The sequence below is a fragment of the Protomyctophum bolini genome (genome assembly GCF_963924005.1).
Source record: "Protomyctophum bolini genome assembly, chromosome: 3".
NCBI classification, from domain to species: domain Eukaryota; kingdom Metazoa; phylum Chordata; class Actinopteri; order Myctophiformes; family Myctophidae; genus Protomyctophum; species Protomyctophum bolini.
Genome location: NC_137864.1, coordinates 45,148,174 through 45,173,296, shown reverse-complemented (window position 1 = coordinate 45,173,296; position 25,123 = coordinate 45,148,174). Strand labels below are relative to the sequence as shown.

At 44.1% G+C, this 25,123-nt stretch overlaps 1 protein-coding gene across 1 annotated transcript in view; it reads right to left on the bottom strand.

Moving 5' to 3' along the window:
* Positions 1-25,123, bottom strand: part of LOC308313337 (ras and Rab interactor 2-like) — a 66,957-nt gene that overhangs the window by 19,856 nt on the left and 21,978 nt on the right. Inside the window, 5 exon segments of the mRNA XM_080760426.1 lie at positions 1,115-1,206; positions 7,026-7,098; positions 9,153-9,267; positions 10,297-10,498; positions 15,708-15,802. Coding sequence (XP_080616552.1) covers positions 1,115-1,206; positions 7,026-7,098; positions 9,153-9,267; positions 10,297-10,498; positions 15,708-15,802 — 577 coding nt within the window.

Here is a 25,123-nt window from a genome sequence, read left to right as displayed (position 1 = left end):
TACCATACCATGCAAGCTGACACCCGCCCCGCACACCCACACGGAGGAATGCGAGTGTGCAGCGTGCACATGCACAACTCATATTTCAGAGCAGTTGAAGCCTGTGGTGTTTATGCACGTGTGTGTGTGTGTGTGTGTGTCTGCTCACAGGCATAATATGACTGCGTGTGGAGCAGTTTGCTGTATTTATGTAGGGGTTCAACAGTCAATTAATAAAATTAATTGATTATTAAATGAATATTACGATTTTGTTTTTCTTGTCATATTGTTTGCGAGATACCGTTACTTACGACTAAGTATAAAGCTTATGTGGTTAATCAGACCTTTTTTATCGATTTAGTCGATTAGAAAAACTATTTTGGGCATCGATTCATTGATACTGTGTGATAAAAACACTTCTCCATTATTCGATTAATCGCAACAATATTTGATTGATTGGGAATGATCGCTAAGAAAATCAATGGATAGTTTACAGCCCTAGTAGTATGTAATAGTTATCATGCATTGGCTGTCTTTCAGTTGCCACTCCCTCCACTAAAAGCATACAGAGCTATGTGTATGCACAACGCTTAGGAAGCTGACTCACAGCAGCTGAGCCTAGAATAACATCACACACAGTGACTAAAACCTTCTGTGAATCCCCCAATAGACAGGCTCTATCTGGTCCCCTTGTTATCTTTCTGTCCATTCTGCAATCTAAAAGTAATACAGAAGACTAATGCTTAACCCATTCTGACCGGGCACCCATTTTGGTGTTGGCATCATGTTATGCTTTAGCTATTGAAAAATAGCAGATCTACAAGCTCATAGCGCGCCACCGAGTGGCGCGCTACGAGCTTGTAGGTCTGCTATTTTAGAAAAATCGAAGAGCGACTGACATTTTTAGAATCTGATCTCAGGTCAGAATGGGTTAATCAGACCAGTGTGTGTCCAGTGGAAACCTCGTACGAATCTGATCTCAGGTCAGAATGGGTTAAGTTATGCTCCGTCGTATGTCGGTGTCGCGCACCAAGGACAGCACGCCTACAAGCTCACAGCGCGTCCCGTCCGTGGCGTGTCGTGAGCTTGTAGATCGGCTATATTATGTTGGCTGAAGTGTAAATCGGAAGCTCACCTGCCCCGAGCTGAGCCACCTCCTCCAGCTCCTTCTGAGTCTTGGCAGATGCAATGGCTTCTGGGAGTTTGAGTGTGAAAGGTAGAACATCCCTATCAGTGGAGAGAAAACAAAATATGGATATGAAGAAACATGACAGAGGCAGAGAACCACGTCTCTGTGTTGAACTGTTGTTGAGGGCACACATATATTTTTGAGTGGTGCAAACCACTCCAAGGAACAGCAATGTCCGTGTTCACCTATGGGACGTTAACCTACCTACAGTATGTTAACCTACCTAAGTGGCTATGAGCACCAGTATGACTATGAGATGAGTACCAGTAGGGGCACTGTTGTGCCAGAAACAGAGAGAGAGAGAGAGATAGTGCTGTACTGTTGCCTGCTAATGAGAGAGAGAGAGAGAGAGAGAGAGAGAGAGAGAGAGAGATAGAGAGAGGGAGGAGGGGGGAGAGAGAGAGGGGAGTTGCACCACTCAGTTCACACGGGTGTGATATTTCCATTACATTGAAAGGGCAAAGTTTGATAGGTGAAATATGTTTCATTTTTGGACTTTTGGACTTTTCTTTTGAAAGAAAGTGCACATGCTGCTTGCGGGTCTTCACCGTGGTGGATACAGTGGTGGTCTCAGGAATCACCACTTTGAAACCATTAAGCATCATCTCTGTATGTTCTTCCAGGACACTTTGAAACCATTAAGCATCATCTCTGTATGTTCTTCCAGGACACTTTGAAACCATTAAGCATCATCTCTGTATGTTCTTCCAGGACACTTTGCTGGAATCTGTACCTGGACTCGGGGACGGATCTGGAGTCCATGAGCTCAACCCCCGCCCCCCCCCACCCCCCCCCCCCCAACATGCAAGTCTTTGCATACACTGAATGTGTAACCCAACTGCCTGTCTATTCATATGTATAGAGCGTCGCAGTCCCGCCTCTTCGAGAGACCCGGAAAATAAATCCCTGTTCATTTTCCTCATAGACTTTTCGGAAAGTATTTATTTAAAGACGTTTACGCCGCGGACAAAGCCAACTCTTGTCGTGACAAATCATGACAACAAACACAATTTTTCGGGCCAAACAAAGAATTAGAAAGTAGAAAAAAACGGCAGGTTACAACACTTTTTTTGTGGTTTTTCTTCTTTGTAATTATTTGTTTGGTCCAAAATATTGTGTGTGTTGTCATGATTTGTCACGCCAAGAGTTGGCTTCGTACGACGCTTAAAAGGTCTTAAAAATAAATAAGTTTTGAAATGTCTATGGGAAAAATGCATTGGGATTCATTTCCTGGGCCTGGCGTTGTCATGAAAGGACTATAGCGACGCTCTACACTCTACAGGAATCCCATGTAATATCCAATGCATATAATGAATGGTTAGCACGTCTTATTAAAAACAAAAAAAAGAGGTGCTGGGCGTGCAGCTCTGGGCCAAACCCTGCTCTGTGGTTTACTCTCTTCAAGACAGCTAATTGGTATATTAGGCAATAGGCATCCATAGTGTCTGGTCTATGCTGCACAGAAGCTGCTACTGATAGCCTAGCCTCTTGTGTAGCCAGTAGTGCTGTCAGAACGAATTTCATAATATGAAAGAAATTCGAATATTAAAAAATATATATATATTCGAAAGCTAAAATTGCCATTCGAATGGAGCTTTTATCATTTATTAATTCTATTTAATATATTTATTTTGTTTTATGTTATTTTATCCGCTCACTAAATGTATTGAGTAACGAATCTACCGCTGTGAAATCTCCACGGCCGCTTCCACTGCATGTGAAAAGGTGCACGTCCGGTCACGTCGCAGAAGAGGTCAATGATTGGCTAACGTAGGGCCAGATTTCAGGGTAAGCCAATCAGAGACAGTCTACAGGGTGGGCGGGCTTACTGGCTGTAACTCTTTTAATCGCAGACACACAAACCCTTGTAACACATGCATAGATACGTCTAGTATACTACACAGACAGAAATCGCCGGTAGAACGAAAATCATAATACAGTCTCATGACACAACTTTATTGCACATCTGTGCTTGCCTTTCATCCACGCTTCTATAGCCTTTTAAATCTCATTTCCCATCCACGGGCACAAGCAAAGTGGTATCAGCATCTTCCACCCGATCTGTGGTGTTGTTGTTTCTGACGAGGGTAGCAACTAGTTAGCATGGGAGCTAACATTAGTTTAACGCCAAGGAGTCCTCCTTAATAACACTATGGTACACGGGAGGCGGCCTTTTTTCCGACAGCATTCTAGCCGACGGGGCAACGGTCCTCTCCGCAGCGGGGGGACAATGCTGCGTTTACACGGGCAGACACAGACGAATGCTAATATCATTTGGAGCAGCTACTGTACACGTCTGTTTGCATCAACCTGTTGCTGGCTTCACAATGAATGATAGACTTTATCGTTGCGTCTGCCCGTGTGTAATGGTCAGGGTTTCAATGTCCACAGCAGGCAGACCTGTCAAAAACCTTGCACTTCCCAAAACTCACAAGACATGCCAGCCACGTGTATTATTATAGGCTAAATATGAGCTAAAATAAACAATGTAAATATTCGAATATATTCGAAAATTACAAATAATGAAGCAATGAAATTCGAATTGGATTATAGAGGTGAACTGACAGCCCTAGTAGCCAGACTACTATTCCACACTCTCTGAATGCTACTGTACTGTATATAGTCTGACTGGAACTACACCTCCCAAAAGCAGAAAAATGGAAGCCGTCATCTGCTCGTCATTTCCGGTCACAAAAAATAAATAAAATAAAATATCTAAAATGTATGTTTTCATACCTTGCCACTTAGCAGAAATGAAAATGAAAACATTTTCCTTGCCACTTAGCAGAAATGAAAATGAAAACATTTTCCCATTTTGGGTGTGAACCCCTTTTGGTATTAGCATTATGTTATGCTTTAGCTATTGAAAAATAGCAGATCTACAGAACGACTGACATAGAAACATAGAAAACTGTCAGGATGTAGAAGACATTTTTAGAATCTGATCTCAGGTCAAAATGGGCCTTGAATAATTTGATTTACACACAAAACGGAAGCAGGGAGGAGGTGGGATGTACGCTTTACCACCAGATAGTTTTCTGTGCTTCCGAGGTCCAGAGACATCAGACTCTATGACGGAAGCGCTTGATAATTCCGGGAGGCAACAGTCTGGCTCGCCAGACTACCGATAGCCAGACCCTGCCTTCCTACTGCCGCGGGTTGTCCTGGTCGTCCGTGTGCACCTGGCAACCCGCGCAGTGTGTCCCTGTACTGTCCGTGTGCACCTGGCAACCCGCGCAGTGTGTCCCTGTACGGTCCGTGTGCACCTGGCAACCCGCGCAGTGTGTCCCTGTACGGTCCGTGTGCACCTGGCAACCCGCGCAGTGTGTCCCTGTACTGTCCGTGTGCACCTGGCAACCCGCGCAGTGTGTCCCTGTACGGTCCGTGTGCACCTGGCAACCCGCGCAGTGTGTCCCTGTACGGTCCGTGTGCACCTGGCAACCCGCGCAGTGTGTCCCTGTACGGTCCGTGTGCACCTGGCAACCCGCGCAGTGTGTCCCTGTACGGTCCGTGTGCACCTGGCAACCCGCACAGTGTGTCCCTGTACGGTCCGTGTGCACCTGGCAACCCGCGCAGTGTGTCCCTGTACGGTCCGTGTGCACCTGGCAACCCGCGCAGTGTGTCCCTGTACGGTCCGTGTGCACCTGGCAACCCGCGCAGTGTGTCCCTGTACTGGGCATCCTGCGTGGCACAATGAGTGATAATCTGGCCAGCCCCGGTGTGTGTCCCTGAAAATCCTCTACAAACCTGGCTACCTTTGCTGTGTGCGCCTAGCAACCTGTGTGTGTACACACACAGCTCCCCTGGAACTCCTGCCCAGCGACCAGCTATCTGGCATCTGAGAGTGTACAAATGGAACCAAATGCACCCGTTAGGGTCCATTTGGTTTAGGGTCCATGTTATTGATCACGAGCTATCCTCATGTGACTGTATATATAGATCTTCATTCAGCTGTAGTTATCCTATTGTGACTGTATATATAGATCTTCATTCAGCTGACTGTATATAGAGATCTTCATTCAGCTGTAGTTATCCTATTGTGACTGTATATATAGATCTTCATTCAGCTGACTGTATATAGAGATCTTCATTCAGCTGTAGTTATCCTCATGTGACTGTATAATATACTGTATACAGTATATAGATCTTCATTCAGCTGTAGTTATCCTATTGTGACTGTATATATAGATCTTCATTCAGCTGCCGAACCATAAAAGTGATGATGGCGCGTGTTTGGTTGGCATAACAAAACATGGAGCGGGCACACAGAGAAGTGAAAGTGTTCACGTGCCACTATAAAAACATAGTGGAATATTAGAAACAACAACCTCACCATAATATAGTCGCTGTCAGGCAGAAACCTTGTATCTCAGAGAAGAAGACAATGCCAGACAGTGGCCTTGTGGTTAGAGAGAGTGTCCGCCCTGAAACTGTGAGGTCGGGCGTTCGATCCCCGGCCGGGTCATACCAAAGACTGCCTCCCTGCTTGGCACTCAGCATCAATGGCTTGGATTGGGGGGTCAAATCAACTAATGATTCCACGAGCGCGGCGCACACTGCGGCTCACCGCTCCAAGAGATGGGTCAAATGCGGAGAACAAATGTCACTGCGGTAACGTGTGTGACTAGCGTGTACGAATTTTACTTTATCTCCATGTTTGTGTGCTTTTTCATAATAATGAATTGCATTTTTTTCCAAGTGCCCAAAGCGCTTTACAATGGTTCATTCATTCCTTTACATTGGGAGGTTGGTTCCAGAGTAATATAGTAAGAGAGTTGGCGACACTAGCGTTGACTCCCATTGTAATAATGGAATGCGGATGTGCTCGTTCTATCTCAATGTGATAATGGGAATGTTTAACTACAGCCCATAGACACGGATGTGCTCGTTCTATCTCAATGTGATAATGGGAATGTTTAACTACAGCCCATAGACACCCGCTTTGCGGCGAGATCAAAGCGCGTCGCCACTCTCCTACTTTACAACTCTGGTTGGTTCATAAACTAATGCCCTTATGAATCACACAAGAGTGTCAAACAAAGGCTGTGAAAATAGCAGATCTACAAGCTCACAATGTGTCGCACTATTTCCAATATTTTGTATGATTTATTTTCATATATAATACAAAATTAACGTTCTTATTTTTGGACATACAAGGTCTCCATTGGACAGCGCCGACATGCTTTCCCTCTAAACCCGCAGCCAGGAACCTGTGGTACGAAGCCACGTAACCAAACATGAATTCACCCATTTTGGGGCGGGAATCCCTTTTGGTGTTAGCATTACGTACGTTATGCTTTAGCTATTTTAGAAAAATCGAACAACGACTGACATAAGAAACATAGCTGTTTTCAGAAAACTGTCATTTTCAAACAGACATTTTTAGAATCTGATCTCAGGTCAAAATGGGTTAACATGTCACACACACGCCTGGCATTTCTAGACTAGATGTTACCTATAGGAAGAATGGGGGTACCCCTCCTCTCGGCTCGAAACTAGCTTATGCTGTAGTGGGGCAATACTGTCTGTGGTACAACGTTTCCTATGTCCCATTTCCCCTGTCTGTGGTCTGCGTTGTATCTGCCAATCTGACAGTAAAACAAGAAGTGAGAGCATTCTGGCACGGACACATTTACTGCTTAGTCGACAAACATTTATTTCCATCCGTGCCGTTTCCATCCTCAGCGCACCGGCTCATCATCACAGAGGAATTTCACCAGAGAGGGGGAGAGAGAGAACGGAGAGAGAGAGAGAGAGAGAGGGAGACAGAGGGAGGGAGAGAGAGAGAGAGAGAGAGAGAGAGAGACAGAGAGAGAGAGGGAGAGAAGGAAAAGAAAGGGAGATGTGTGGCGTTTACCTGCTAATACAGTAGAAGGCCACCAGGCGAAACAGGTCGGCAAAGCTGATTCCTGATCCCTCCAGAGAAAAGGCTGCAGGCAGACGCAACAGACACACAGTTCAATCTCTAAACGGCATAAAAGGTCCATCCGACTACACACAGTTCACATGCTGGACTGAACATTACTCACACACCTACTGCAACTGCAATAGTTTCAACAGACAATACAAACTGAGTGGTCCAACATTGACTTTTGGTACTATTATTAAAAGCAAACAAACAAAAAGAAGCGACAGTAAGGGGTTAACTGTCTGTGTCTGTGACAGTGTAAAAACTGAACAAAATGTAAATGGTGCATTTATATAGCGCCTGCTTTACATTGTGCATTACATTCACCCATTCACACACATTCATACACCGATGGCGACGGAAAACATGCAGGGCACCAACCAGCACATCAGGAGCAATTAGGGGTTCAGTGTCTTCAGGCTCAAAGGACACTTCTACACTAACTCTGGGAGAGCCCGGGTTCAAACTGGCAACCTTGCGGTTTCCATCCGGCCACTACCCCCCCCCCCCCCCCCCCCCCCCCCCCGAAATCTCTACAAATTACTTCCTCGCCGTATAAAAGGTTAATGCTGAACGCATGTAAAAAAAAGAAAAAAAAGAAAAGTGATAGTGAAACATTATTTTATGTGGATACAACCACAAGACGAGATGTTAAGAATGTACAATAGCCGGTAGGTAAATAGGAAGGATTGTAAAGAATACTAGAAGATAATGCACATAATACATTGTAAATAGTATTTACCTGGTTTTGTCAAGGCTTTATTTAGATTGATTTCAAACTTTATTAACAGTTTGTAGAATAAGAATTTAAGGATAAAAAAAACCCCCAAGAAAGCACTATGGCTCGTTTCCACTATCCATTGGGGTCCTCCATTTTCAATTCATCAGATTCCATTTAACCCATTCTGGGCGGGAACCCTTTTTGGTGTTTTAAGCATTATGTATTTTTATGCTATTATGCTATTTTTGAAAAATCTTGAAAATGTGTCGCAAATCTTTGACTGTATATTCTTTCAGAGCGAACGTTTTTAACTGAAATCTTTGCTTCTGAGGGGTTCCTGGAACAACATATTTTCAGATGGGGGTCAGCGGCCAATTACATAAAAATGTTGGGGTCCTTACCTTGACATGAAATATTGAGCACCACTGATACAGAAACATAGGTATTTCAGAAAACTGTCAGGATAGCCTAATTTGGCTAAAGTAGTGTTTCCCAAACATTTGGAAAAATGGGCTGAGCTATACTTTCACCGATTTGAAATGGGGCTTTTCGTGTGATTAATTCATAATGTATTTTAGTAAACTTTGGGTTCAAAAACACCATATTTATCTTTTTGGGTCTCGAGCTGAAGAGGTTCGGGGAAGCCCTGAGTTAAACTTTAAAGTACGCGTTTCCCAAACGTTTTCAGCTCATTTAAGCTCCTTTAACCCATTCTGACCGGGCACCCATTTTGGTGTTGGCATCATGTTATGCTTTAGCTATTGAAAAATAGCAGATCTACAAGCTCATATCGCGCCACCGAGTGGCGCGATACGAGCTTGTAGGTCTGCTATTTTTTGAAAAATTCGAAGAACGACTGACATTTTTAGAATCTGATCTCAGGTCAGAATGGGTTCATCAGACCAGTGTGTCTCCAGTGGAAACCTCATATGAATCTGATCTCAGGTCAGAATGGGTTAAGCCTTAAATGACCATAACGGTGGCCTGGCACGTGTAGCCCTTTGACTATGACTCACGGTACGGTATAGACTCGGCTAGATCTGCTGCCAACCAAATTTCTAAAGCATTGCCGAGGAAGCCATTGGAGAACTTGCATAAACTTGCAACTTGCTTGGGCTACATGGAGGCAGTCCAAACCAAAACTGTAATTAGTTGTGGGGTGGGAAAAAAACAACAACATTGAGTTAATACGTTGCGTTGATAGGAAGCTTGCCATCTATGGTACACACTGTACCGTATATATGTGGTGTTACAGACGTGAGTCAGACATCATTTGTGGGTCTGGTTATCAAAACGTCTTAAATACAGACAGTGTCAGTGACGTGTGATGTGTGTTGATATGATATGATACTCACTGTACTGGCTCTCTTTGACAGGAAAATGACTGATGGGACATTCTGACTCATGTTCCTTCACGCGAACAGACAGGACTTTTCTCTGCAGAGTTGTCGATTTCCTCACCAGGAACACCTGAAATCAGCGGGATAGGATTCGATTTCAGCACAATGAAAAGTGATTCATGTTGTGTGTGTGTGTGTGTGTGTGTGTGTGTGTGTGTGTGTAACACTTTTATCACTGCAAGTCCCTTACAGTGCCATGAGTTGAGTTCACAGAACATCACACCCTAAAAGCAACGTGATTCTGACCTGAGATCAGATTCATACGAGGTTTCCACTGGACACACACTGGTCTGATTAACCCATTCTGACCTGAGATCAGATTTAAAAAAATGCCAGTCGCTCTTCGATTTTTCTAAATTAGCAGACCTACAAGCTCGTAGCGCGCCACTCGGTGGCGCGCTACGAGCTTGTAGATCTGCTATTTTTCAATAGGTAAAGCATAACATGATTCTAACACCAAAATGGGTTCCCGTTCAGAATGGGTTAAGTATTAATGGCTATTTCACTGGAAATGCAATAATAGATTATTTGGGGAAGTAAGATAATAGTAAGTAACACTATTATACAAATGAATATTATTAATCAGAGTATAACCCGAGGGTCATTTGGGTACTTGCAGGATAAGTCACTAGTTATTACGGTACGACTGTTTTTGTTGTCTGTTAGCATTAAAAGTTAACAAGGCAATCCAGGTGTTCATTTAGTTGAGCCACATGTGTCTGGATTTGCCATTTGCAGCACCCTCTGGTGGACACACACGGCAGTTGCATTGTTGGTAGGAAGAACAGTCAAATGAATAGCGCATTAATTAATGCACGCACGCACGCACGCACGCACTGTATCTGTTGTCCACTAGTCCCTTCCTAACATTTTTATTTAGTTTTTATTTGTTGACGAACATATTTAGTCTTAGTTTTAGTCATCATAGCTGAAAAGCTTGAGACCCACTGATATAGAGATGCTCATTGCACCGCGGTGGATTCGAACCCCTAGACTCTCCACGATGGTGGGCAGGCACTAGGACCACTGTGAGCGCCTTATGGGGGTCCTAGTCTATACATGTGGAGAGGCGGTGGGTCGGCGGTGGGCGTGCCCTCACCCCTGGCGGCTGTCGCAGCAGGATGCGCTGGGCCTCCTCCTCGCTGAGAGGCAGCAGCAGCCACACGGCGTGCGTCTGCGTCAGCCGGTCCAGCACGCTCATCCTCCGGCGCAGGGAGTCATACCCAGAATCCCTTTCACCTCCCGCCCCGCCGCCACAGTGCGGGGACTGCAGGTACACCCCACTGACCTCGCCCTCCAGACTGAGGGAGGGAGAGGGAGAGAGAGAGAGAGAGAGAGAGAGAGAGAGAGAGAGAGAGAGAGAGAGAGAGAGAGAGAGAGAGAGAGAGAGAGATGAGAAAGTGGGAAACTGTCTGCATCTTGTGGTGGAAATGTGTAGAGCATGCATTCTGATATAAATGACCACAAATAACGATTTAACAACACTAGTAATAGTAATAGTAAAATAAATAGTAATAGTAATAGTAATAATTTACATAGCGCCTTTCCAGATACCCATGGCTGATTTACACCAAAAAGCTAAGAAAAACAAACAAGTAGACAGACAAAACCAAACTACCTGTGTCACCACCACCGTATAACCTACGTTGGCCTGGACTGCTGTGCAGAATGCCTTGACTGACCACACAGAGTCAACACGATGCCATACGTTCAACTGCCCTTCTTTAACTGACCACACAGAGTCAACACGATGCCATACGTTCTACTGCCCTTCTTTAACTGACCACACAGAGTCAACATGATGCCATACGTTCTCTGCCCTTCTTTAACTGACCACACAGAGTCAACACGATGCCATACGTTCTACTGCCCTTCTTTAACTGACCACACAGAGTCAACATGATGCCATACGTTCTACTGCCCTTCTTTAACTGACCACACAGAGTCAACATGATGCCATACGTTCTACTGCCCTTCTTTAACTGACCACACAGAGTCAACATGATGCCATACGTTCTACTGCCCTTCTTTAACTGACCACACAGAGTCAACATGATGCCATACGTTCTACTGCCCTTCTTTAACTGACCACACAGAGTCAACACGATGCCATACGTTCTCTGCCCTTCTTTAACTGACCACACAGAGTCAACATGATGCCATACGTTCTACTGCCCTTCTTTAACTGACCACACAGAGTCAACACGATGCCATACGTTCTACTGCCCTTCTTTAACTGACCACACAGAGTCAACACGATGCCATACGTTCTACTGCCCTTCTTTAACTGACCACACAGAGTCAACACGATGCCATACGTTCTACTGCCCTTCTTTAACTGACCACACAGAGTCAACATGATGCCATACGTTCTACTGCCCTTCTTTAACTGACCACACAGAGTCAACACGATGCCATACGTTCTACTGCCCTTCTTTAACTGACCACACAGAGTCAACATGATGCCATACGTTCTACTGCCCTTCTTTAACTGACCACACAGAGTCAACATGATGCCATACGTTCTACTGCCCTTCTTTAACTGACCACACAGAGTCAACATGATGCCATACGTTCTACTGCCCTTCTTTAACTGACCACACAGAGTCAACACGATGCCATACGTTCTACTGCCCTTCTTTAACTGACCACACAGAGTCAACATGATGCCATACGTTCTACTGCCCTTCTTTAACTGACCACACAGAGTCAACACGATGCCATACGTTCTACTGCCCTTCTTTAACTGACCACACAGAGTCAACATGATGCCATACGTTCTACTGCCCTTCTTTAACTGACCACACAGAGTCAACATGATGCCATACGTTCTACTGCCCTTCTTTAACTGACCACACAGAGTCAACATGATGCCATACGTTCTACTGCCCTTCTTTAACTGACCACACAGAGTCAACATGATGCCATACGTTCTACTGCCCTTCTTTAACTGACCACACAGAGTCAACATGATGCCATACGTTCTACTGCCCTTCTTTGACTGACCACACAGAGTCAACACGATGCCATACGTTCTACTGCCCTTCTTTAACTGACCACACAGAGTCAACACGATGCCATACGTTCTACTGCCCTTCTTTAACTGACCACACAGAGTCAACATGATGCCATACGTTCTACTGCCCTTCTTTAACTGACCACACAGAGTCAACACGATGCCATACGTTCTACTGCCCTTCTTTAACTGACCACACAGAGTCAACATGATGCCATACGTTCTACTGCCCTTCTTTAACTGACCACACAGAGTCAACACGATGCCATACGTTCTACTGCCCTTCTTTAACTGACCACACAGAGTCAACACGATGCCATACGTTCTACTGCCCTTCTTTAACTGACCACACAGAGTCAACACGATGCCATACGTTCTACTGCCCTTCTTTAACTGACCACACAGAGTCAACACGATGCCATACGTTCTACTGCCCTTCTTTAACTGACCACACCGAGTCAACACGATGCCATACGTTCTACTGCCCTTCTTTAACTGACCACACAGAGTCAACATGATGCCATACGTTCTACTGCCCTTCTTTAACTGACCACACAGAGTCAACATGATGCCATACGTTCTACTGCCCTTCTTTAACTGACCACACAGAGTCAACACGATGCCATACGTTCTACTGCCCTTCTTTAACTGACCACACAGAGTCAACATGATGCCATACGTTCTACTGTCCTTCTTTAACTGACCACACAGAGTCAACACGATGCCATACGTTCTACTGCCCTTCTTTAACTGACCACACAGAGTCAACACGATGCCATACGTTCTACTGCCCTTCTTTAACTGACCACACAGAGTCAACATGATGCCATACGTTCTACTGCCCTTCTTTAACTGACCACACAGAGTCAACACGATGCCATACGTTCTACTGCCCTTCTTTAACTGACCACACAGAGTCAACACGATGCCATACGTTCTACTGCCCTTCTTTAACTGACCACACAGAGTCAACACGATGCCATACGTTCTCTGCCCTTCTTTAACTGACCACACAGAGTCAACATGATGCCATACGTTCTACTGCCCTTCTTTAACTGACCACACAGAGTCAACATGATGCCATACGTTCTACTGCCCTTCTTTAACTGACCACACAGAGTCAACACGATGCCATACGTTCTACTGCCCTTCTTTAACTGACCACACAGAGTCAACATGATGCCATACGTTCTACTGCCCTTCTTTAACTGACCACACAGAGTCAACACGATGCCATACGTTCTACTGCCCTTCTTTAACTGACCACACAGAGTCAACACGATGCCATACGTTCTACTGCCCTTCTTTAACTGACCACACAGAGTCAACACGATGCCATACGTTCTACTGCCCTTCTTTAACTGACCACACAGAGTCAACATGATGCCATACGTTCTACTGCCCTTCTTTAACTGACCACACAGAGTCAACACGATGCCATACGTTCTACTGCCCTTCTTTAACTGACCACACAGAGTCAACATGATGCCATACGTTCTACTGCCCTTCTTTAACTGACCACACAGAGTCAACACGATGCCATACGTTCTACTGCCCTTCTTTAACTGACCACACAGAGTCAACATGATGCCATACGTTCTACTGCCCTTCTTTAACTGACCACACAGAGTCAACACGATGCCATACGTTCTACTGCCCTTCTTTAACTGACCACACAGAGTCAACACGATGCCATACGTTCTACTGCCCTTCTTTAACTGACCACACAGAGTCAACATGATGCCATACGTTCTACTGCCCTTCTTTAACTGACCACACAGAGTCAACACGATGCCATACGTTCTACTGCCCTTCTTTAACTGACCACACAGAGTCAACATGATGCCATACGTTCTACTGCCCTTCTTTAACTGACCACACAGAGTCAACACAATGCCATACGTTCTACTGCCCTTCTTTAACTGACCACACAGAGTCAACACGATGCCATACGTTCTACTGCCCTTCTTTAACTGACCACACAGAGTCAACACGATGCCATACGTTCTACTGCCCTTCTTTAACTGACCACACAGAGTCAACATGATGCCATACGTTCTACTGCCCTTCTTTAACTGACCCCACAGAGTCAACATGATGCCATACGTTCTACTGCCCTTCTTTAACTGACCACACAGAGTCAACACGATGCCATACGTTCTACTGCCCTTCTTTAACTGACCACACAGAGTCAACACGATGCCATACGTTCTACTGCCCTTCTTTAACTGACCACACAGAGTCAACATGATGCCATACGTTCTACTGCCCTTCTTTAACTGACCACACAGAGTCAACACTGATGCCATACGTTCTACTGCCCTTCTTTAACTGACCACACAGAGTCAACACGATGCCATACGTTCTACTGCCCTTCTTTAACTGACCACACAGAGTCAACACGATGCCATACGTTCTACTGCCCTTCTTTAACTGACCACACAGAGTCAACATGATGCCATACGTTCTACTGCCCTTCTTTAACTGACCACACAGAGTCAACACGATGCCATACGTTCTACTGCCCTTCTTTAACTGACCACACAGAGTCAACATATACTCATACGAGTCTACTGCCCTTCTTTAACTGACCACACAGAGTCAACACGATGCCATACGTTCTCTGCCCTTCTTTAACTGACCACACAGAGTCAACTATGCCATACGTTCTACTGCCCTTCTTTAACTGACCACAGAGTCAACACGATGCCATACGTTCTACTGCCCTTCTTTAACTGACCACACAGAGTCAACACGATGCCATACGTTCTACTGCCCTTCTTTAACTGACCACACAGAGTCAACACGATGCCATACGTTCTCTGCCCTTCTTTAACTGACCACACAGAGTCAACACGATGCCATACGTTCTACTGCCCTTCTTTAACTGACCACACAGAGTCAACACGATGCCATACGTTCTACTGCCCTTCTTTAACTGACCCCACAGAGTCAACACGATGCCATACGTTCTACTGCCCTTCTTTAACTGACCACACAGAGTCAACACGATGCCATATGTTCTACTGCCCTTCTTTAACTGACCCCACAGAGTCAACACGATGCCATACGTTCTCTGCCCTTCTTTAACTGACCACACAGAGTCAACACGATGCCATACGTTCTACTGCCCTTCTTTAACTGACCACACAGAGTCAACACGATGCCATACGTTCTACTGCCCTTCTTTAACTGACCACACAGAGTCAACACGATGCCATACGTTCTACTGCCCTTCTTTAACTGACCACACAGAGTCAACATGATGCCATACGTTCTACTGCCCTTCTTTAACTGACCACACAGAGTCAACATGATGCCATACGTTCTACTGCCCTTCTTTAACTGACCACACAGAGTCAACATGATGCCATACGTTCTACTGCCCTTCTTTAACTGACCACACAGAGTCAACACGATGCCATACGTTCTCTGCCCTTCTTTCCAGTAAGAGGAACTTAAAACATAGCCATGTGTTAAACGCTTCTCCTCACCCTTGCAGGACCATAGGCTCTTTCTCCTCCTCGGGGGACGTCTGTACCATCTCCTGCTCCAGCTCTCCCAGCTCCGACGCAAACGTGTCGATCAGCTGTGGGGAAGACAAGACAAACGGCCAAGGCTTTATCAGCACGTCATAATATCAACCAAGGAATAAAAGGCCATGAGACGAAAGAGGCGGAGAATGAAATGGAGACCCCGGGTGGGATGGCGGCGGCGGCGGTGATACGGTTCTCGTCCGACTCCTGTCCAAACCAAGGCAGGGAGAAACTTTGTCAGTTTTCCTATCCTGTGTATGTTACATCACTTCCTACAGGAAGCATGTAGACAAAGCCACAACAATAATGAGCCACACGCACACACACCCAGATACACGTCCATTACACACACACACACACACACACACACACACACACACACACACACACACACACACACACACACACACACACACACACACACACACACACACACACACACACACACACACACACACACACACACACACACACACACACACACACCCAGATACACATCCATTACACACACACACACACACACACACACACACACACACACACACACACGTCCATTCCTCACGCACACACCTCTCCTCGGTGGAAACCTTGTTGTATGTCCCAACGCCGCTACGGAAATTCAGGAAATGGAAAAAGGAATCTGTGGATGTATTTCAGAATTATCTGTATTTGGCCACGGACCCCCATCTGAAAATATGTTGTTTATTTTAATATATATTATTATTATTATATATTATCTGTATTTGGCCACGGACCCCCATCTGAAAATATGTTGTTTATCTTAGTATATATTATTATTATTATATATTATCTGTATTTGGCCGCGGACCCCCATCTGAAAATATGTTGTTCCAGGGACTACCCCCCCCCCCCCCCGTTAAAACTAAAGATTTGCGCCACATTTTCACATTTTTTTTTTATTTTTATAAAAGGTCGTAGCACGGCACTCAGAGCTATTTTCTATAGCTAAAGTATAACATAATGCTTGAAACACCAAAAGGAGTTCCCGTCCTTTAGAAGAAAAATACATAAATTAAAAGCCACATACATTATTCTGGTCAAATCTTGTAGATTGCCTGTTTCCACTGCTATTGACACTCATGACATTGTCATACGACTAAGTATAAAATACAGCATACATTCATGAAATATACTGTATAAAATATGAAATGACTGTACAGATATACACGCCGCTCGCGCACACACACACACACACACACACACACACACACACAGGAAAATAGACGGACACAAAAACAGACATTCACCTTATCTAAACTTCAACCAAGATCGTTGTAAACAACACATCTGCGGAAATGTAAACATCTGCATGATAGCTCCAAACCAAAAAGGGAAATGGAGGAAGTGGTCAAGAGGACAGGGATAAGGTTTTGACCTTTAACCTCGTCCTTATCAGTCGAGGCTATTTCTAGGAGGAGACGGATAAGGCCTTCTGCTCTGGATTATCCCATTTAGGCCTGACCTCAACATTTAAAAAAGAATCTTCTAAATCCTCCAGTTTTCTGAAATAAATATTAAACTGAGCCTAGCTGTAACCATAACAATACATTCAGTAAATATCATATCATAATGATACGAGATGCCCGTTCTATACTGAGCCACGCTGTAACCATAACAATACATTCAGTAAATATCAGGATACATCTGGATACTGAACATACATTGGGGTCTTGGAATATTCAGACTGCTGAGGCATTTCACAAGGAGACAAGGACAAATAGCATCTTTGCATTCTACAAGGACAAAGGTGAACAATACAATAACAATATATAAACTGTTGTTCTCTTATTCTTTCCTGTTTATTCTTTATTTTTATTCAAATGTCATTTTATAATGTTTTTCTTTTACTTAATGGTTTATCATGTGAACTTGTGAAGCCCTCGAAATTGCCTTGTTGAAAACAACGGTGCTCTACAAATAAACGTGCCTGGCCTTGCAGCGGGTTTATTTTTCTAAGGCATTGGAATGCTTGATATCGTCTCTACAGCTTCGCTTCACTTCTACAGAGGTATTACGACACAATTCAAGGGCATGTTATTAACCCATTTTGACCTTCTAATTCCTGACAGTTTTCTGAAAACATTTCATAACATTTTCATGTCAAAGACCCCCAAAACTAGATGTATTTGGCCGTCGACCCCCATCTAAAAACATGTTGTTCCAGAGACCCCTCAGAAGCAAAGATTTTAGTTAAAAACTCGCTCTGAAAGAATATATATTCAAAGATTTCAGGCACATTTTGACGAATTTAAAAAGATAGCAGACCTACAGGCTCATATAGCGCGCCACTCGGTGGCACGCTATGAGCTTGTAGATCTGCTATTTTTCAATAGCTGAAGTGTAACATAATGCTTAAAACACCAACAGGGGTTCCCGCCCATAATGGGGTAAACATCTTCTCAGATATCTGAACTGACGTTGAAACATGATTTTGAACACAGTGTTTCTCAAACATTTACAAACCAGAGTCCCTATATTGTGCCTGTCATTGGGATTTTTGTTTTAAATTTGATGGCACCATTTCTAGAATGAACAGTTCAGTAACCTGTCTACCAGTGATATGGATTCCAAGATAAAATATAATAAATAAAGTTAGCAAGTTAGTTCCAGACCCCACAGGAACGCACCCAGGTTGACGGCCCGATTCCGGCGTGCCGCCCCGCGTCCGAAACGGTTGAGAAATGACAGTTACCGTGTGGGGGTTCCTCTACTGTACTGTACTGTCACTGTACTGTACTGTACTGTACTGGCACACCTGAAATCATCATATATACACCATTCCCCGCTTTGAGAACCACTGCTTTGTAGGAAAAAGCTTTCGCACACCTAGAAATCAGGCACATGCACAGGTGCGTAGGCCAGTGGACATCACAGGTGCGTAGGCCAGTGGACATCACAGGTGCGTAGGCCAGTGGACATCACAGGTGCGTAGGCCAGTGGACATCACAGGTGCGTAGGCCAGTGGACATCACAGGTGCGTAGGCCAGTGGACATCACAGGTGCGTAGGCCAGTGGACATCACAGGTGCGTAGGCCAGTGGACATCAATGCAATACACCCGCACAGCCGTGTATCTGTACATGAGTATTTTCTTTTAATACGTTACGGTCCCTCCGGACTAGAGATGCTCCGATAATCGGCCACCGGTCAGAGTAAATATCGGCCGATACAGCCGATCTCTGATCATTCCGATCATTCCAGAAACTGATCTTTTACACCATTTAAGTGGTATAAATGTCAATCAGATATTATAGTATAATATCATTTTGCATTTTTGTGACAGGCCTAAACATTCTCCCTTTCCTCCCTACACACCACAGGAACAGTTTAGACATAATTGTAATAATTTTGGAAATATTCAAATTTGCCTCTTCGGTATCGGGCCGATCATGAGAAAAACAACCTGATCAGAGCGTCCCTACTCCGGACCTTCTTCAGAACCACTGCTTTAACACGACAGAGAAACAGGCAACGCTCTGCCACCATCATCATGTCTGGTTCCGATATAACCCACTAGGAGGCATCGTTTTCAAGCGTTTCCAGCACATATGGAAGGCTCCGGGCCAGACCACTGTGACCGCAGGGCCCTGTAATTCCCCCCAAGAAAAAAAAAGGACGACTGGAGCCAGTTCTGTCTCCCCCCAAAAGCTCACTCTGTCAGCGTAATGTTGTATTATACCGTACACAGCAATCATGAGTCAGCCTGTTATATCTGCAGTGTTAAGGCAGCTGTGAGGTCTACGCAGTCACTAAATGAGGCTAGAGGTGGTCAACTCAGAAACCTAACACAGTCTAAAAATGCCCTCGACGTTGACACACTTTGATAGATTTTATTTTTTAACCCATTCTGACCTGAGATCAGATTCATACGAGGGTTTCCACTGGACACACACTGGTCTGATTAACCCATTCTGACCCGAGATCAGATTCTAAAAATGTCAGTCGCTCTTCGATTTTTCTAAAATAGCAGACCTACAAGCTCGTAGCGCGCCACTCGGTGGCGCGCTATGAGCTTGTAGATCTGCTATTTTTCAATAGCTAAAGCATAACATGATGCTAACACCAAAATGGGTGCCCGGTCAGAATGGGTTAAGATAGCCTGTGAGCCTACATCCAGTGCAATTAGTCCTGGAAGTTGGCTGGAACGCATTTGTGTCGCCCTTAACCATTATTTAAAACTTTAGCTGTTGAAAAATAGCAGATCTACAAACTTGTAGATCTGCTATTTTAGAAAAATAGTGAAAATGTGTGCAAATCTTTGAAAACATATTCGTTCACAGCAAACGTTTTTAACTCAAATATTTGCTTCTGGGGGTCCCTCCCTGGAACAATATATTTTCAGATGGAGGTTGGCGGCCAATTTTTGGCGTCCTTAAACATAAGGTTTTAAACAGGTTTGAGAACCGCCGACATAGAAACCTAGGTTTTTCAGAAAACTGTCGGGATTTAGAAGACAATTTGTAGAATCGACATCAGGTCTAAATGGATTAAAGACTTTTTTAATATAAAAAAAGGAAAGTATTACTGCATCAAAAGTAAAAAAACTGGTCAAACATTAATTGGCCAAATTGTCAAATCATATAAGAAAGAGGCAAACCTTGTGAAAATAGCCGATCTACAAGCTCACAAGGCCTCGCAAAACACCAGCCGTTGTGAGCTTGTAGATCTGCTATTTTCCTCAATATATCTATCCGAGTCAGACGAAACGTAACGACCCCAACCCGATACAGCCTCAGATGCGACCGCTATGCCCATACATGGTCACGTGCATGTTTACAAGACCGTCTTCAAACGTGCCATGGGTATCACCGAGGAGTCGAGAGAGTGGGGTAGAGTCGTTGGGATTATACGGTCGTCCAGAACATGCAGCCGATCCAACCGATATGCCCATTCATGGGCATGCAAAATAGGGATCTCCATTATACTGTAATACTGTACGGTCATAAAACGGACAAGGACCGACACATACGGAGATCACCATGTGGGCACCAAAGGGACCCTACCTACCCTATGGAACGCCTTGCCTCTGGCATTGAAAAATGCTGAATCAGTTAACTGTTTTAAGAGACTCCCAAAGACTCATTTATTCCGTAAATATTTCTCCCGTGTACCTTTTTGACCTGAGCCATTTTATAGCCTTATATGTCTTTGTTCTGCCCCGTTTTGTCTTTGTTCTGCTCATTTATAGTCACAACTGCATTTGTTCTGTTTTTTTCTGTGCTTCTATTTGTTTTTACTGTGTCAATTGTTCAGCACCTTGTAGCTTTGCTTCGAAAGGTGCTTTATAAATAAAATGTACTTACTTACAGACAGACAGACAGGTACAGCGGGTACTCTTGACAAAGCCCCCGACACAATGACTCAGACAGAATATCGGTCAGATCGGCTCTATACAGCGTAGGTGTGAGGGCCGCATATAGCTCTAGTATAGTAGAACTAGACCATCTACCTTTTTGATTTATTTCTGAAACCATTTTGGCAGCCAGAGGCTATATGGTTATTTGGCATGGGAATGTTTGGTAACAAAACGAGGCTACTGCCTTTGCTACAAGGGGCTAGAGGAGGCGTGGAATACAGTCCCTCACACACCAGCAGTGTGCTGAAAAACTGTTCTGAAAATGCGTAGCTAATTTGGCGATGCCTCATTCACACAGGTTGCCGATTCATTTACGTCGGAAAGTCCATATTGTTTCGAAAAAGAAAACGTTGCTTCGTCGCCTCTATATACAGGACGTCCTCATGACACAAACAGCAGCAAGTTAAAATAAATGAATGTGAATTAATCGCATGAAATAAACACCGTCGGTGTGTAAAGGACCTGAAGAAACAGCAATCACAGATGAAGGGGAATTCCTCAGCCAGAAAATGAAGGTCAGTGAGTGAACACAGCCGTTATTATGAATGCACTGCGGAGCGCTAACCTGCAAATGGCAATAAATACAAGCACGGGCCTCGTTTAACACCGATGACTTTTATAGCAATGGAAAACCATTACTTTTCAGGAACTGGAAAAAGAAAAGAACCTGTGTTCCATATAGTGTATGTTATTATTTAGTCACAAGACAGATATTTAACCACTTTTGACCTGAGATCAGATTCTAAAAATGTCTTTATACATCCTGACAGTTTTCTGAAAAAGCTATGCATTACGTTATGCTTTAGCTATTGAAAAATAGCAGATCTACAAGCTCATAGCGTGCCACAGCTGGTTAAAGTCTATAGACATATGAGTCTAATGAGTCCAAGTGTGACCCTCCTGTTAGATATGGATAGTAAGTTACTACAGTAGTATGTGTGCACAGAGAGACCAATGGTGGAACCTAGCAGAAAACACTAGAGCTGCAGTAGTAGAACAAACAGCAGATATACTATAAAAGTTTGTAGATCTGCTAATGCGCTACTTTTTGTCTTTGACAAAGCATAATGGCCATGCATAATGGACCCTATAGCGAGTCCAATTTTGGGGGCAAACATTCGACAAAAAAATAGCCTATCTACAAGATCACAATGCTCACAATGTGACCCAGCGTATACACTTACAGTTTGGCAATCATCTGCAAAGATTTGGTATAGAGAGAAAAAGGAGGGGGCCCAAGTACAGACCCCTGAGGGACTCCGGTCAAACAGAGCACACATAGGGATAAAGTGTGTTTAGGTGCAATGCCGAGTCGGAGTCTACAGTACATCCTGATAGTCTATGATTCCTTATAAAGTTGAATGAAATCCCCTTCGGTCCAGTGAAGCGGAGATGCTGTTGAGAAGCAGAGAGTTTAAAGAGACAGCTCAAAGCAGGGCATTAGGATCTACAGACTGCTGTGTGTATCGTGTACACAAAACACATGGACAGGTAAGGCACAATTAAACCAAAACAAAAACATCACTTTCACAGTGCACACATGTGTCAAGACACTCGGCTCCCATGAGCGCTGCATGCGCACAGAACTTTCATTCGTCAACAAAGCGCGGCCTAAACATGAATTTTGGATTTTTTGCTATAGCTAAAGGTAAACTGCCACTGCCAACTTAAAGAAAAATATAGGTCTATGGTAGTAATTATTAACCTACTTGCGCCGCTCACGCACAGACGCATCAAGGGATTGAGATAATTGCCATGGGCAGCCTGCCAAACCCCCGAAGGTGTACAGATATGCAATGTGACGTGTATCTTACAAAGTGTTTCATTTAACTGGAAGAGTTCCATTTTTCTACTTTCTACTCTGTCATAATGTACTGTACGGTGTTTCTCAGGCATCTATACGTCGTCTCTTCCAAAAAAATAGCAGACCTATACAAGTTCATATGAGCTTGTAGATCTGCTATTTTTCAACAGCTAAAGTACAACATAATGCTATGAACTCCAAAAGGGGGCTAAACAAAACAATCCAGCAGAAGTCTGAGTAAGTAGTTCTGCAGAAGCAGTTGAGCCGTACGCACTCAGCTATGACATCATGACTGGGCAGAATTATCCGCTTGTGTCGTCTGACCCTGAAACGATTCAGGCTGACAGAGAGACAGAGTAGAGCCTGACCGATACATCAGCCTGGATGATATTATGTATTATTAGAGACAGAGTAGAGCCTGACCGATACATCAGCCTGGATGATATTATGTATTATTAGAGACAGAGTAGAGCCTGACCGATACATCAGCCTGGATGATATTATGTATTATTAGAGACAGAGTAGAGCCTGACCGATACATCAGCCTGGATGATATTATGTATTATTAGAGACAGAGTAGAGCCTGACCGACACATCAGCCTGGATGATATTATGTATTATTAGAGACAGAGTAGAGCCTGACCGACACATCAGCCTGGATGATATTATGTATTATTAGAGACAGAGTAGAGCCTGACCGATACATCAGCCTGGATGATATTATGTATTATTAGAGACAGAGTAGAGCCTGACCGATACATCAGCCTGGATGATATTATGTATTATTAGAGACAGAGTAGAGCCTGACCGACACATCAGCCTGGATGATATTATGTGTTATTAGAGACAGAGTAGAGCCTGACCGACACATCAGCCTGGATGATATTATTTATTATTAGCCAATATTTCACTTTGACGACAGCAATTATGCGACAAATGTGCCCTGATTTTTTAAACACTTTCAATAGCAGATCTACAAAACACACAAACGCGTCACGATGTGACACGCTGTGAGCTCTTAGATGTTCTCAAATACAAACGTCCATGAAATCTAAGTTATTCAAATTGATTTGAACATTCTGCTGTTTTGGACCAACTACGGGTCAATACATGGACCAACTACGGGTCAATACATGGACCAACTACGGGTCAATACATGGACCAACTACGGGTCAATACATGGACCAACTACAGGTCAATACATGGACCAACAACGGTTCAATACATGGACCAACTACGGGTAAATACATGGACCAACTACGGGTCAATACATGGACCAACTACGGTTCAATACATGGGTAATCGGTGGTACCGGAGAATCGGTCGGGATCCACGTGCGAGACCTGTCTCATTATCCTATCTATAAACGAGACCTGTCTCATTATCTAATATAACAATGCTTAAGTTGATCACGTGCCAAAAGCGGTGATCACGTGCCAAAAGCGGTTGACAGAAACTGGTCGACATGTTCTGTTGCCCCAACAGGGGCAGAAACAAGGCCACAACCACGCTATTTACACACACTACAACTCGCTTACAATTCGCAAACCTGGCAACACTGCCCTGTGTTCATGCTGTTGTCAGAGGCCCGCCCCCGGCTCACACGTCACTATTTTCTCCGTCTCTCAGCTCCAATCGGCAGCCATCTTGCTTTTTATTTATATGGGCGACTGGCAATTTAATGCAAATAAATTAATTATAGGTCCAGCAAGCAAATCATGATGGTCTGTAGGCCACAATAACATTCCGATTTTAGGTTTTGTGTTTTGTATCACATTTTGGCCAGTAGTTTTATATCTATCTCAGCTTTTGCCTGATAGCACACATGCTAACAGTGCTGACCACAACGTTAGCAGCATTTGATGACAGGTTGCCATAGCAACATACAGTGTGCGCAGACCTAACGTGAGCTTCTGGGACAGAAACTTGCGTTTTCATGACAGCAGCAGCTGCTGCAGCCTCTGATAGCTACTGTGCTAAAGATGCTAAAGCAACACAAAAAAACATCCACGCGCAAACCAAAACAAACCAGGGACCAGGGTTGCCACATATCGTGAATGTGAGAGTGAAACAAGCAACCAGGTCTATAAAAATGTTAATAGGCCAGTTCAAAGTAGGTAAATCAGAAATGGTCCGGAAATTAGTCTTAAAATAATCAATTATAGTGTTGACTGTCAAACTTTGTTGTCTAATG